The sequence below is a fragment of the Salvia splendens genome, chromosome 9, assembly GCF_004379255.2.
Source record: "Salvia splendens isolate huo1 chromosome 9, SspV2, whole genome shotgun sequence".
Lineage (NCBI taxonomy): Eukaryota > Viridiplantae > Streptophyta > Magnoliopsida > Lamiales > Lamiaceae > Salvia > Salvia splendens.
In genome coordinates this window covers 14,100,098-14,116,138 of record NC_056040.1, presented here as the reverse complement: position 1 = coordinate 14,116,138, position 16,041 = coordinate 14,100,098, and the positions used below count along the sequence as shown (strand labels likewise).

At 39.2% G+C, this 16,041-nt stretch overlaps 1 protein-coding gene across 1 annotated transcript; it reads left to right on the top strand.

The window, feature by feature from the left end:
- Positions 1 to 7,731: 7,731 nt before the first annotated feature.
- Positions 7,732 to 16,041, top strand: LOC121746808 (protein MODIFIER OF SNC1 1-like). The gene is made up of 10 exons (XM_042140739.1): positions 7,732 to 8,003; positions 9,371 to 9,446; positions 9,907 to 9,987; positions 10,104 to 10,148; positions 10,295 to 10,673; positions 10,849 to 10,951; positions 11,399 to 11,467; positions 11,539 to 12,751; positions 12,824 to 13,091; positions 13,173 to 16,041. The coding sequence occupies exons 2-10, from the start codon at positions 9,415 to 9,417 to the stop codon at positions 15,597 to 15,599; spliced, it is 4,617 nt and encodes a 1,538-aa protein (XP_041996673.1). The 5' UTR covers positions 7,732 to 8,003; positions 9,371 to 9,414; the 3' UTR covers positions 15,600 to 16,041.

The window sequence follows — 16,041 nt, the reverse complement described above, 5'->3', positions numbered from 1 at the left end:
TATAAGAAGTTAAATGATGAATCAATGAATTACTATACATCTAGGATATTAAATAAGGTTAAAGGAAAGAGTTTAGCTTATAGTAGTATTTTTTTCTATAAATTAAAGTGGATTGCATGTGACTAGTAAGTAAAGCGAGAGGTTTCTCGGCGATAGCCAAAATGGAAGAAAAAGGATCCGGACTGACGGGAACATTAAGATGGAAAAAAGGGCTTATGCTCATAAGCCTGTCAGGTAGCATGCTCAGCACTTAAAAGGCCTGATTCTCTTATGTGCTTTTACGTGATAATTAAATGTTCTTATGTGCTTTATGTTTTTATATGTGAATATGTAACTTGTGAACTCGGTGAATTATGATTAATTATGGAATAAGAGACTTATGAAGTAAACCATGTGGATATAATGAATTGTCGAATGAGTTGATAATGACATATGAAAGAAGTAAACTATGTGGATATAATGAATTGTTGAATGAGTTGATAATGACATATGAAAGGGGAGTATATATTGATGAGATGTATACAAATATGATTACTTGTGATGATGTCTGATTTATCTGTGGTGATGTGTTATTTTGGAAATTGTACTTGACTGTGCTCACGCTCTGTGCTTAAGTGTGTTCTGTGGGTACAATTGGCATGCCATAGGACAGCAACGCTGCATTATCTGTGATCTCTCGTCTTCTGGAGAACCGAAACGAGGATTGTCTATCTGTCATCTGATTTGTTTATGCACCCTCATGGGTGATCTGTTTATCTGTCTGCACCCTAAATGGGTGGTTTGTGCGGAGTCCTCTCAAGGACAAAATCTGCGTCTGTATCTGATTATCTGATTGTGTTTCTGATCTGGTCCGCATACCCTAGCCTGTCACTAAGCACATTAAGGGGCCATAGGTGAAAGTTATGTGATAGTGTCGATCAAAATATTCGTGATGATATATGTGACAATAAGTGTATGATAATATATAAGTTATAATATGAGATTAGGTGAAATATATGTTATATTATACGTGAAAATGGATTATGTTACATGGTTATGTTGAATTTTGATATAAATATTGAGAATCTGAGACTTGGAGACATAGTTTACGACATATGGGAATTTTTGTATTATTATACCTTTCTGATGACATAGTTGGAAATTTGAAGTTGTAAATGAAGATTTGACTACTGGTACAGGTACGTTGATACGTGTAATGACGTCTGTGATTTGTCTATGTTAATGTGTGGATATCATGTGAAATATTTGATGCTTCATATGAATACTATTTACTGTTGATATGTTCTGGGATTGACATTGCCTATTGGTTGGATTCTGGTCATGTGTTGGTTATAGAGGAGATGCTGCCTAATTTATGTTAGGACTTAATAAGACAATAATAATATGATATATGTGGCAATGATTGGTAAATAAAATAATAAGCATTTAAAGAATTTTAAGTTGTATTATTATTGCTTGTAGAGAATTTTGGCTAAAGTGTTGGGTGTGCTACAGGTTAGTCGGCATTTGAGAGTGTCGGTCGATGTCCATTCAAGTATGCGTCAGCATTTGAGAGTGTCGGTCGATGTCCATTCAAGTATGCGTCAGTGCTGCATCCTCGTCGGGTCACTGAACACTATCTGTGGTATATAGTGGTGGCATGTTTAGAAATCAGATTATGGTATTCTGAAATCAGTTGCGTTGTAGTTTAATGTTGATGAATTAGTTTTCGAGGAAATAATACTTATATGCTTTCGTATGTGTAAATAGCGCCTCTTTCGTGACATCACCTATTCGGCTGACGGACGGTCGGGTCGGGGGTGTTACATGACAGGTGCATAGGGGTGTCCAACTCCAATGATCTCAAGTTCAGAGTTGAGCAAGCATTCTGGGGAACCTATATCTGATCCAAAATTTTATAGGAGCATAGTTGGAGCCTTGCAATATGCTGCAATCACTAGGCCATACATCAACGTTGCTGTAAACAAAGTGAGTCAGTATATGGCAGAACCGTTGGACACACATTGGAGGACAGTTAAAAGGATCTTGAGATATTTCTCAGGAACTTTAGATCATGGAATTCAGATTAGGAAATCGACTAGTGACATTTCTGCTTTTTCAGACTCAGATCATGGAGGCCTACTACGGGTGTTTGTGCTTATCATGGAAGGAATCTTGTGTCATGGTGTGTGAAGAAGCAAACCGTGGTAGCTAGATCTAGCACAGAAGTCTAGCTCAAGCTGCTGCAGAGGTGAGCTGGCTATTTGGTGAGTTGAAGATAAAGAAGAAGGGAAGTCCAGTGATTTGGGTAGATAGTGATTTGGGTAGATAACATGAGTGCTATAGCTTTAGCATCGAACTCAGTGCTTCATGCAAGGACCAAACATATTGAGCCGGACATCCATTTTGTTAGAGACAAATTTCTGAGTAAGGAAATTGAGTTGAGGCATGTTCCTACAGCAGATCAAGTAGCGGACATTTTCACTAAGCCATTGAGTCGTCAAACCCTTCGTGAAGCTAAGAGAAAGGTTGGGTATAGTGTCGTTAGCCTCGCTCGGGTTGAGGGGGTGTGTTGGAAGAGATGATCAAGCAGCTGCTAACAAAGTTGATCAAGCCGCTGTGTGCCGACGCTCAGATTGCATGCCGAGGCTGGATCAAGCCGCTGCTGACCAAGTTGATCAAGCCGTTACATGTCGAGTTGATCAAGCTACTGCTGATAAAGTTGATCAAGCCGTTGCATGCCAAGTTGATCAAGTTGTTGATCAAGTCGCAGCATGCCGAGTTGATCAAGCTGCTGCGTACAATGCTGAGGTTGCTAGCCATGGTTATCAGTGTATGGCGACAAAGCGAGAAGCACGTGATAAACAAGCCAAGGCGATAGATAAGACAAAAGAAAGGACAAAGGTCGTTGCGCCAAAAGAACCAATCCGAGAGCTCGCACGAGTTACAACTGTGAATGAGCCGAGCACGCCAGCTAAGGTGAAGGACCACCATTGTACTTGGAGAGACGTGTTGCTCTGATACCATGAATAAAAGCTGCGGAAGCTATGCAGACACACATACCGGAGATATGTTTAGAGAGAGAGCTCAAATCGGCATTTTTCATTAATTCAAATGTTTCAAGACACAATGCTTATATTCTTAATTCGAACAATCTAGAACCTTGCACTAATCTACGTTTTATCCTAAGTTAAACATGTTTCACTTTCTTAATCATAACAGACTCTGCAAGTCATTTCTCTTCTTTATTCCATTGAGCAACACGTCTCTCCAAGTACAATGGTGGCCCTCCACCTTAGCTGGCGTGCTCGGCTCATTCACAGCTGTAACTCGTGCGAGCTCTCGGATTGGTTCTTTTGGCGCAACAGCCTTTGTCCTTTCTTTTGTCTTATCTATCGCCTTGGCTTGTTTATCACGTGCTTCTCGCTTTGTCGCCATACACTGATAACCATGGCTAGCAACCTCAGCATTGTACGCAGCAGCTTGATCAACTCGGCATGCTGCGACTTGATCAACTTGGCATGCAACGACTTGATCAACTCGACATGTAACGGCTTGATCAACTTGGTCAGCAGCGGCTTGATCCAGCCTCGGCATGCAATGTGAGCGTCGACACACAGCGGCTTGATCAACTTTGTTAGCAGCGGCTTGATCATCTCTTCCAACAGAAACCCTCTAGGCAAAACCCCTTTGACTCCGCAAAACGAAACGGGTCAGTCGTTTTTTGAAACTTTGTGAAGCTATTATTGTGTGTGATTATGTGAGTTGATTTTATTAAGGTTGCATTTCGAATGATTTGATTTAGAAAGAGTTCCAGGGGGTTTGGGCTTCATATTTGATTTTTGCTTGCTAGAGCAATCCCTTTGAATACCCTTTTTGAAAAGAAAAAAAAAGAAATGATTTTAATGGGAAATTTTATTATCTTCATTTGTGAGACTTGTTTGGAGTCCTAAACGCTACAAATTTGACCTAATAAATGAATGATTTCGAGTAAAATTACCAAAATTCTATGACAGCGCCAAATGCAAATAGCAGTATTTCATTGAAATTCTAAAAATGTTGGATCATTTCTTGTTTCCTGGGAAATAATATATTGAGGTTAGCTAGTTGTGATGGCTTCAAAGTAAAAATCACGGCCGTTTCTACAAATAGTGCTGACCGTTTAATGTTTTTTTTTTTGCTTTGTGCTAAAGTAACTTAGATGGAAGGGTTTAAAGTCGAATCACACAAATCAAACATTAAAGAGTTAAATAAAGTGATGGCCACTTGACTTTATTTTGCTCGAAACATTCCTTGCTTGGATCAGGAACGCAAGAAAAGGATCCTACTTAGGTCTGAAGATAAGTGGTTTGGAACTAAATTTCAATTCTTGAGTTGAAATGATTCTAATTTTTGTTTGTGGATGTATATATGGGAGAAGATAAAAGAAGTAAAGCACAGTCTATGATAATTTCGCCCCCTGCCTCAAATTTTATTGTCGAGAAGGAAACATGTAAAATTCTCCTTCTTTTTATGTATTTGCGTTGCAGGTATCTGTCTTGGGATGACTATTTTATGGCAATTGCATTTCTATCAGCTGAGAGGTCCAAGGATCCAAATAGACAGGTTTAGTTGCACTTTGTTAGTATATCAGCACAACTATTTTGCATTCAGATGCGTTTGTATTCTAAGTTCGAACAATGTAAAAGTTTCTCACAATATGTGGTTTTCCTAGTATGTCTAACTTGTTTCTTTTTTCTTTCCATTAGGTCGGTGCTTGTTTGGTGAGCGAGAAGGGAATCATACTAGGTAAGAGTGCTTGATATGTTTTACTTTTTCCAAGATTATAGCTGCATGGACATTGAAAGATCTCTTTTTTTTTGTGCAAATCTTTACTGTATTTGTAATAGCACAAACCACCTTTCCACCTGTTATTTTTGGTCTTTCTGATTCTACTTATACCTTTAGATTATGGTTACATCTTCCTTGTCCAATTTATTGTAAAACCGCTTAATTAAGCACTATCACCTATTCACCTATTTGTGGTGTTAATGAAGTATATCTTTAGCTAGTTTCTGATTATTTGCTCTCTCAAGGTATTGGCTACAATGTGGGTTCCCACGTGGTTGCTCAGATGACAAGCTACCATGGTCTAAGGTTAGCAGTTCTCTATATCTAATGAAGAATCAAGTTTCTTGATTTTTCTAACTCCTACCCGTGTATTTCAGAAATCCAAGAGTGGGGATCCCCTGGAGACGAAGTACCCGTAAGTACTATAAAATCATGACTAAGAGCAGATTTTTCAGCTACTATTAATTTCTGCTACTCCGTTTGTTTTCATTTTGCTCTCAGAATTATACCTATCACATTCTAGAAAAATAGTGAAGTTTTAGCTGAGTCTTTAGTCTTGCTTCCTTGCAGTTATGTATGCCATGCTGAAGTCAATGCTATCTTAAACAGAAATCATGCATCTGCTGCAGGGCAAGTCAGTAACTTTATTTTCTTTGTCACTTTTGCTCATTTATTTCTAAATTCCTGTTTACAATTTCTGACTCTTCTGTACATGATTTACCATACAGAGGCTTTACGTGACCATGTTTCCTTGCAACGAATGTGCAAAGATTATTATTCAGGTGTTTAAAAGCATCTCTATCTCAGATTCTCAATTAATATCTCAAGTTGCACATATACTACAATGACTATGCAAATGCTTAGAAATGGGGTCAGGTCGATATAGGTTAAAGTTATTTGGTTCTGGTAAGTTAAATATTGTTTTTTAATAGAGAATTTTACAAGTTCGGCAAACTATAGACTTATTTAACATCTACTAGTAGAGGAACATATAGCTAGTTTTTCGAAAACTTGCTTCAAATGGCAAAAGGCACTAACTTAATTCATGAGCCCCTGTCCAAATATTGCACATCAGAGATTTACATATATGAGCAAACGTCATTATCAATCATATACTCTATTTTACAGTATATATCCATTATATGCGTTTGTAGATACTAAAATCAGATCCTAGTGTTTTGAACAAAATCTCCTACCTTCCCAATTCCGGGCTTCCATTTCCCCTTTTTGCCATGGATCAATGCCAATCTGCTTTGTGTATATTTCTCTGCTTTTCTTTTGCTGGCGATTAATAGTTTTAGTTTTCAGTCAGGTGTTTCAGAAGTTATCTACTATGTGGAAAAGCATCTGGATAACCCGGATGTTGCTTATGTTGCTTCTCACAAGCTTCTATCTATGGCAGGCATAAAAGTAAGCAAAAAATCACATTTAACTTGAAGAATGCCATTAACAACCTTCTATAGACAAGATTCTCTCTCACATGTTTTTTCTGAGTTAAATCATCAATCTATTGCTTTAAACCTGCTACTGCGATAACCTTTTATTAACCTACGAAAGAACTGGACTTGCTTATAACTGACATAAAGATTTATTTTTTACAAAGGTGAGGAGACATCAGCCTCAGATGGATCAGATCTTGATCAACTTCTATGAATTATAGGAACTTCTTGTAGTTTATCAATACAACCTCCTTGCTCATCTCTCGCATCTGCTGTAAATGAGTACCTTGGGAAAACTCATAGAGAAGAGTGGAAGGCTTAACGCCGAGGGCAAGATGAGCTCCAATTAAGATTTCATGATGTTTGCTTGCCTTGAAATCAAAGTTTGGTGGCTTTTATGGTGGTGTATTGGAGTTTTACAGCAGTGATATCGATCGTTGATGTATACGAATAGATGTGCTTTGTTGTGTCATGTGTTTGTGAAGATCATGCAACTTCAGCTTCGTCAAGTTTTTTGCAGTTTGTGAAGAGTGTTTTTTACCTTCAGTTATAGTAGTAGTTACTTACATAAGCCATTGCTGCTCTATGCAACTGTTGTACCACATTAAGAATGTATGGTGTTAGTATAGTTGTGCAATATTTAAAATTTATTGGATTTCGATGTAGTAATATTTACCATGGGCTTTAATAAATTTGATGAATGACCAACACCAAATCTTTCTACTAGTTTATCAAGGATTAAAGGCAAAGAAAAGGATTATTTGTTTTCAAATACATAAACATTCACTTTTTTCTAGTTTTTTCTCTAAATTTTTTTAACTCTAATTATGTAAATTTTCAAACTTTCTACTGTATTTTTTTGCAAAAAATTATTTTCCTCCAATTAAAACTCACATGTTCATTAGATATGCCAATAAGACAACGTTACTTTCCAAAGCTTCATCCTCGAGTTGATTGCAAAATACCAACTATAACTTTTATTTAAACTTAAATATTTGATGGGGTAAAATTAAAATAATGGAGTATGTTATACGCTCAAATAAATAATAAAAGTAAATAAAGAGATAAAAAAATAATATAGAACTGTTTTTTAAAGCGAGTCTTAGAAATTGTTAAATCTCAATTACATGAATTTTTTTGTGTGCTTGAAATCCGTAACCGTTTTTTATAGGCTTTTCTTGATAAATTCAGTTTATATAAATTGTCGAACAAAACTAGATACATTTTACGCAAATTAATATAGTTTTGTTCAAACAAGAAGTTGGTTTAAAAAACATAATTTTGATATAAATTTAATCTCATCAATGCATTTTCAGATTAAGATATAATTGTGGAAAATAAATTAATTTGCTATGCAAGATGAAAAATAAAATAATCCACATTATTAAATCCATATAAAATTCCAATAATTTATTTTGATAGAGGAAATACTAATATATATTAAAATAAAAAATTAAAGTGAACTCAACCGTAGTAGCAACTGAGTACATAGGTTTATATTTTCACTCGCTCTTTCTCTCTCCTCCAAATTTGCTCTCTCCATTCTCCGCTGATCCCCTCTCGCCACCGCCTCTTTTCCGCCTTCCCTCCCTGCGATCAATACAACGTCGCCCTCAGCCTCCCCGTCGCCCTCCGCCGTCTCCATCATCTATCTATACGTGCATACAGACTTCCGCAACTATTTGCATTCCTTCAAATCTGTGAGTCTATCGGACAGATACTTCGCAGATCCAGCTGGCTTCGCTTCCTTTCTCGGTTCGTTCTTGTACTATCCATGAATTGCGACTACTTAACGATCATTTGTAGAAGCCACTTTAAAGATTGAATTTTGATCGAAAATTGGAAAAGTATACGAATTTAGGGTTTCAATATTTGGTACCCAGGGTTTTTTTTAATGTTGTGGCGAGTAGTGCACGGGAAAATATGGTTGTATATGATGTTTCGCAATATCTTTGTGCTTGGATTAACTAGGATTTGCACTGGCTTGAGGATACTAGGATTTGGACGTAATATCACATTTATGTGGTTGGTTCAGTAGCTAAATTATTTGTTTCAGTGCTTTTTGTTGGATTTTGATTCATTAGAAGAATTGGAAGGTTTGGGGGAAGGACACCCTATGATAAACTACGAATTGGTTGGGAAGACATACTTAATCCTATTCTTACTACAAGGAGTGACTAAAATATTTCCCTTTCTCTACCATACGGCTCATTATGTGCAGGAGTCTTAATCCTCTACTAATCTACCCACTACATACTCTGGTAGAGTTTTATTTTTTAACAGATTGCTGAGATTCTGATTTTGGAACCTTGTTTGTTGATTACTCATTTAAGTTCTTATTATAAAGTTGTTTCTCTTTATTGCCAGTCTTGTAAAAGAAGAATATTAATAACGTAATCGGTGATATGTTTTATCTGCTTGAATAATTCAGGTAGAAGTGTTATTTTTTGGTCTAAAGAATATTTATGAACCCTTACATGGTTAATATCAGATATCATTTCTGTATTTGTTATCATTTCATTCTCCAACTTAGTATGTGGTAGTTTCTAGCAGAATTCATCACACGCCAGTTGGTACTGCTGTTGATTTTGGGTGGGTACTCTTTAAATGAACCGACCATGTTTTGGAGAAGTTCAATGGCACTAGGACTAGGATTCATAGGATGTGCTTCGGTCAAATTGTGTTTCTATTATATCTAATAGAACATGGTTTACCGCACTGATAACTAACGAGACTCTTGAATTTTTATACTTGTCTGACCATGGACATGGAGAAAACAATGCCAATTCGTTTATTGATTTAAGTGTTACTGGTGGTAAAAATAGTGTCCAATTGGGCAGGCTGCTGTCTGTATCAGGTGGTGAACTGTATGATAACGACCCGTATGAACAATCTTTCATGTTGTTTTAACTAGTCGTTGTTGGTGATTCTGTTATTCTCATTATTTATTGTACAATGAATGAGTCTTCTCCCTCCATTCTTATATTTACCCTTTTTTATGTCTGTGCCTTTTCTACAAATCAATTTCATTGTACAAGGGACACACTTTCAACAACGCTCTCTCTGATCCCCCATGTTATAGTTTTAACTTATTCTTATAACAATTTTGTCTTGTCTTTTAGGCCACCTCAAGTTGCTTGGATGACACTGACACTTTGGTTGAACAATGAATTCAAATATGTTGGCTGGAGAGCGGAGGTACTCAATGAGCCTTGCTTGCTATATAGGTTCCCTTTGTTGTGCTGCTGAATGTCAAGGATTTTCTTTTAGCATTTTATAGTATCCTTATATTGAGCTGAGTATGGAGACTTGTAATGTATATGGATATATCTTATATAATAAAATGTTACAGAAATAACTTCATTTTGTTTGCGTATAAACAAAAGGAAAGAATGTTGCTGGATCTGATTCCTAATGTATATTTAGTAGTAGACTAGTAGCATAACATTGTAGCCAGGGTTATCATCCCTGCAAAATTGACATTTTAAATCATTTCTGTTGTTCTCCACTGCCAGAGACTCCTGTGGCTTCTATTGTCCTTCTAGTCTATGAAGTTTTAAAGAACATTTTTTTTACCTCTTTCAAGGAATTGGAGTTTACTCGACCTTGCTTGACCTATGGTTTACCTACTGACTTATTTTGACTTATTCTTTTGTAGATGGGCTTCTTCAAGAAGGGGTGGCATGACTGTGTTGGGGAAAGTTGCTGTTCCAAAACCAATAAACTTGCCAAGCCAACGGTATTTGTTTACTGATTATTCCCCCCCCCCCCACCCACCCAACCCACGTGTTCCTTCCTAAGGCTTTCTTAGTTTCTGTAATTATTTACTAATAGTGTCTTTTACTTCATTTTAAGGCTGGAGAATCATGGTTTGGATCGTAATGTTGAAATTGTTCCCAAGTAAGTGCTTCTTATTGTCTGATACAGAAGCAATGTCATAGAATTCTTTGATCTGAGAAGTTTCCTTTAGAGCTTCTTGTTTGTAAGAACTGTATCTTTGCACACTATCTTCCCTGTTAAACTAAATGAGCTTTTTGGCTGAATAGGGGTACAGTTAGCTGGGGAAGCCGTCCCTCTTCATCTGGTTCAAGTCCATGGAACTCTTCATCATTGTCACCAAATGCTGATGGTGGCACTGTTTCACCTAGTCATCCCAGTGGCCGCCCTTCTTCTGGTGGAAGTGGTACACGTCCATCAACCTCAGGCAGTGATAGAACCCATGATCATGTTCCAAATGCTTGGTCTGCAAACTCCAGACCTTCATCTGCTTCTGGGACGCTCTCCACAAACCAGACATCATCATCATCATCTTTGCGTCCTAGAAGTGCGGAAAACCGACCTAATAGCTCACAGCTTTCTAGATTTGCTGAGCCTGTGTCCAAATCTCATGCAGCATGGGATTCAAGTGTTACTGCAGAAAGATTGGTATGATTAGTATGTTTTCCTTAGTCTTCGTGCCCAAATACACTTATGTATGGAAATAGAAATCGCTGTGCGCGTCCATGTGATGTCACACGCCTTTTCAGTTGTACTAACATGTTTATAAGCATGATATCTGAGCCGTCGTTGACTTTGTTTTTGGTTTGTATGTCATCTACAGGGGGTGAAGTCCATGAAGGAGGATAATTTCTCTCTAACTTCGGGAGACTTTCCAACTCTTGGTTCTGAGAAAGATAATTCCTTAAAAAAAGTTGAACCAGAAGGTGATCACATTAACTAAAATGACATCTCGTCAATGCTCCACATTTAGTATCGTCTCCAAATTCTAGTTGTTGATATACTTTTCTTATGTGCTTTCGTAGTGCCAACTCGATATATTCACCTCATAATGACCTGACTGATTCTATTGCTTGTAATATAATGCTAATCTAGACATTATCTCCCTGGGTCAGCACGTGCCATATTATGCGCATATTGTCTCTACTGCCTATACTATTTTTTTGGCTGAAAAACCTTACTTTTGGTATATTTCATTTTTTTCATTGCTCTGGTTTTATAGCTCTGATGCTTCTATAGAGAAACTTGGTCTTTTCTTTCTGTACTTCTGTTTATCATTTGTCTTGTTCATACATGCACTCGTGAATGGTAGTAACACTTGATGGATGGACTTAAATTATGTTTTTACTGACACTTGACAGTTCACTTTACAGATAGCCGCCCTAGCTCAGCTTCTGGTAGAATAGTTCAGGCCAACAAAGAGGACAATATACCCCATGCTGGTATGCTTTCTAATTTGTCACTCTATTTATGGCTGTCAAGAAATATTCTCAGTAATCTTCTTTGAGTGCAGATCTCAAGCATGCAACTGTCAATACTTGGAGGGCAGAAAGTACCCAGCATGCCGAGGATGGTATTCATCCTAGCATGGAGAATTGGCAAGGGGATCCCCATCAATATTATCCGAACACTGCCCCTCAGCGTTTTGAGGGCTGGCGTGGTCCTCCTATGAATGGGCCATCTGGTGGTTGGTATGGGGGACGTCCTCGAGGTCCTGCTTTTGGCGCTCATGTTCCTCCTGGTGGTTTTCCCTTGGAACCATATCCTTATTACCGGCCACAGATGCATGAGGCCTATCCTCGACCAGGTATGCAGTTTAGGGCTAATTTCTATCCAGGTCCCCCAGGTCCAATGCCTTTTGAGGGTTATTACGGACCACCTATGGGTTACTGCAACAATGAACGTGAAATGCCATATATGGGAATGCCAACAGGCCCCCCTGTTTATAATGGTTATCCAGCCCCTACTCCCGATATAAGCAACTCTCATGGTCGAACTACTGCACGTCGCCCTACTGGAAAAACAATATCAGAACAAGTGGAGACTGGTCATTCAGAGGAAACACGTGCACCAAAAAGGGTTCCTCTAAACATGCATAATGAGTATGAGCAGGAGGAAGGAGATCATTGGGAGCAACATGTGCCGCCTAATATCTTGCATCCTGGGAAAATTCGGTTTCCTGCATCTTCTCGAAAGACTGAGTGGGGTGCGGAAGAGGATGCAAAAGAAGCTGTATCTGCCAAGAGGACGGCTCCAAGCCAGAACCCTTCAAACAGTCACGGAAATAGAATTCATTCAGCAGACATGAAAGTGAAGGCTGTTGACGGCATGCCCAATTCTAAAGGACTTGATGATAACAGGACAAATCAATCTGAAGCTCCACCTTCTTTTCCTTCTGTAGTGCCTCAGTTACCTGTTTCTAGTGAGAGAGATGCTGCACCAGCTACAACCAAAAAGGCAGCACTAATACATAAAATTGATGGCTTAAATGCAAAATTTCGTGTAACTGATGGGTGGAATGATTCCACAAATGCTGATGACAGGGAAAAAGAAAGGACTGGGGCTCAAATAGTTGATATGAAAGTTAATAATTGCACCAGGGATGTTGGTACTCCTGCTATGGCTTCTCATAGGACTCCTGTTTCCAGAAACTATGTTGCTGCCCTGGATGCAGTGACAGTTCCTGTTGGTGATAATCCATTGCACCCAATTGCTGCCATCCCTAGGTATAAAGGCATGATACACATGTTCAGGGAATATTGTTATTCTTATTTCTTGATAAGTGTTTGATTTTACAGGAGATCGTATCATGGTGGGCATGCTAGAGTTGATCATCGTGGTAAAGGGAAGTTCAATAGTCAGGAAGCTGATGGATGGCGAAGGAAGCCTCTCAGTAATGATTCCTCAAGTGCAGTTATAGCTTCAAATAATGAATCTACACCAAATATTCTGTCTTATGGCCCTAATAATGTTGGAGAGTCTTCTGAGAATTCTATGGTGGATCCAGTAGGGAAGGTCGAGGGAGATTTGGCTGAAGTATGTGATTCCACTGATATTCAGGCACAGGTTGTCATTATAGATTCATTTATTCTGCTCTATACTCTTTTTTTTCCATCTCTTTGTGACCTTATATTTATGTATAATCAGCGTGCCAAGATGAAAGAGTTAGCCAAGCAACGGTACCTTCAACTACAGAAGGAAGAGGAAGAACGAGTAAGGGAGCAGAAGGCCAAGGCTCTTGCTAAACTAGAAGAATTGGACCGCCGAAAACAAGCAGGTGCAAATCAGAAGGCTGATAGAACTCCGGTCATTGGTGATGTCAGGGTAGAACAACAAGAAGTACATACGGTTATAGGCACTGTGATTGCTGAACTTAAGACTAATGAATCTGGCTTTAACTTAGTCTTGAGCCCTGCTGTTGCTGCTGTGGGAACAGATAGCAACACAAATCAGGCTGGAGAATCTGTTGAAGTGTCTAGGGACTTGCGCCTGACGATACAACATAAAGGTTTAGTGGAATCTAACGTGTCTCCTTTGCCTAGAATTGAAGATTTTGCGGATGGAAATACTAAAGGAGTAGTGTCGCCACCTGATGATGGAGGAATTTCCAGACACAAGCGAGCAGGCTACAAGCAGAAGCAGAATAACATGCCACAGAAGCATCCGAATGAAAAACCTGTCTCTAGCTCTACATTTGAGGTGCAAAAAGATCGCATTTTTGCAGCTGTTGCTGATATGCATGAGCGTCCATCAAGCGAGTCAAATGTGGTGAACACATCGAAGTCTCTGGTTGAGCCATTGGCCCAGCAAAGAAAGAGAATTAGTAGGAGTAATAAACCCAAGCCCAAACCAGAAGAAACACCCATTGTTTCTGTTTTACCATCAGTGACATCAAATGTTACTCCTGAAAATGAGTCAATTGATAATGTTGGATCTAATGATTCAGTGTCTAATATGGGTGCCTCTGTCTCAACAGCGTGTGAGCCTGACACAGCAGTGCACAGTTGGGAGCTATCCTCTTCTCTACCCAGTGAGGAATCCCAGAGCAAGGTACCTACTCAGTGGAAACCGAATCGCAGAATTCCAAAAAATCAACAAGGACATAGATTTACAGACAAGCATCATGGTAGTAGTGATACCGTTGTTTGGGCTCCTAAGGCTAAGGCTTCGGATGAAGTGAGTCAAAATTCTCTTCAGGAATCTGCTAATTTGATGAAGAATGAAAATGTGGCACAGAATAGTTTGAAAGGCAAGAGGGCCGAAATGGAAAGATATGTCCCAAAGCCACAGCTAGCTCAGCAAGGAAGTTCTCCACCTTTTTCATCCTCAGTTAGCTCAACAAGATTAAGTGAGGGTGCTGCTGCGGAACAATCTGGGTCAGCTATTTCTGCAAACTCACAACCTGTAATCTCTGCAACTGCAAATGTCTGGTCTAACTTGGAGATGAATGTGGGAGATAGCAACCATAGTAAGAATAAAAAAGATCACGGGACTTGGAAACAACGTGGTGTGACAGATTCATCTCAGATGAAGAGTGTGCCTACTGGTCCAACCGATACATCTCAAGTGAAAGGTGTTCATACTGGGCCATCTCCAATATCTCAGCCCACAAAGGAGATTCAGCTGTCCAAGGAGCTTGTGCATTCTGGGAGGAGCGAATCTAATAGAGCCAATGCTGAATTCAAAATATCTGGTGCTGCAATGAGCAAACATCCTTCAGTGAAAGATCAGGATGCAACAGGCAGAGGAAAGAGACATCCACCCAGGGGTCCTAGAAGCGGTGGAAATAATCCTGATTTTGAGAACACTTTACATGGTGAAGGTGATGGAAGTTTGTCTTCAGCACCGGATGTGAACCTGATGGATAAATCTATTATTTCAAAAGAGAATCGCAGCTTTGGGGAGCGGACATCCTCTCATTGGCAGCCCAAGTCCAGTCCAAATTCTGCTAATAATCAGCAAGGAAATAGAAATGCTGGAAGCGAATCCATTACTTTAGAAGCTAATAGGGGCCCGAGGAAGAGTACTCAACATAAGATGCAATCAGTGCCCCAACAGGATAAGGAGAGTAGCAACTTTAGCCAACCTCAGCTTCAGCCAGGCCAATCTGAAAATGTCAAAAGTAATGTATCTGATGATTCAGTTGCACGTCTCCATCAAGACTATGACGGAGAAAAGAAGCCTGCTCCAGTAAAAGGGCGTCCTTGCTCCCCAAATCAAGATCCAGTTGGCACTGGTGAGTCATCTCTTACTAACACAGTTGATCTGCTTGAGCACAATGTTACATCAGGATCCAGGAGAGCTGGAAGGCAAAACAATCGGCCTGTAAGAGGCCATGACACCCGTGCAGAGTTGTCTTCAGGGCATGAAAACCGGCCACATAATGCCCCTGCATTCTGGGACAGGCAGAGGCAGAATGTGCACTTGGAGTACCAGCCAGTTGGTCCTTTCAAGGGTCACAAACCTGAAAAAGTTGAGGAGCTAGCAGATGGAGGAGCTGATAATATGGACCAAAGATACCGGGAAAGAGGCCAGAGTAACTTCAAACGTGGAGGAAACTACTACAGGAGATAAAGTGGTGCATTCCACGTAACCTGTCCAGGAGATTCTGGAGTGAGATTTATAAGATAATTCTCCAATTTGTTGCCTTTGCTTGATTAGGTAAGAGACCACGTATCTTCATCCTGGGTATGCATCTACATTTTGTGTTCTCGCGATAATAGATTGGTAGTTTATCTGTTAACTGGTGGCACATGAACTGAGCAGGATTAGAGGCCAGGTTTAGGGCACACCTTTGAGGGATGTGATATGTTAGATTGAGGAAGGAAATGAGACATGATAACTCATTTGAAAATTGTAATTGGTGCACGATACACTTCATTGTGGCTTATTTTTAGCATTTTGTGTATCTGGTAGTCTAATGTGTGCCCTGTATGCAGGCCAAAGAATGATTTAGAAAGATAGATCGTACCATATGTTCCAAATTTTTGTTGGAACCTTGCTCTCGTTGTGCTTA

What these genes read in the sequence shown, in the direction of transcription:
- LOC121746808 (XM_042140739.1), top strand. Translation starts at nt 9,415, where the DNA reads ATGAATTCAAATATGTTGGCTGGAGAGCGGAG. An exon ending in GTGTTACTGCAGAAAGATTG is followed by an intron (nt 10,674 to 10,848) that starts GTATGATTAGTA and finishes TGTCATCTACAG; the next exon opens with GGGGTGAAGTCCATGAAGGA. An exon ending in AAAAAAAGTTGAACCAGAAG is followed by an intron (nt 10,952 to 11,398) that starts GTGATCACATTA and finishes TTCACTTTACAG; the next exon opens with ATAGCCGCCCTAGCTCAGCT.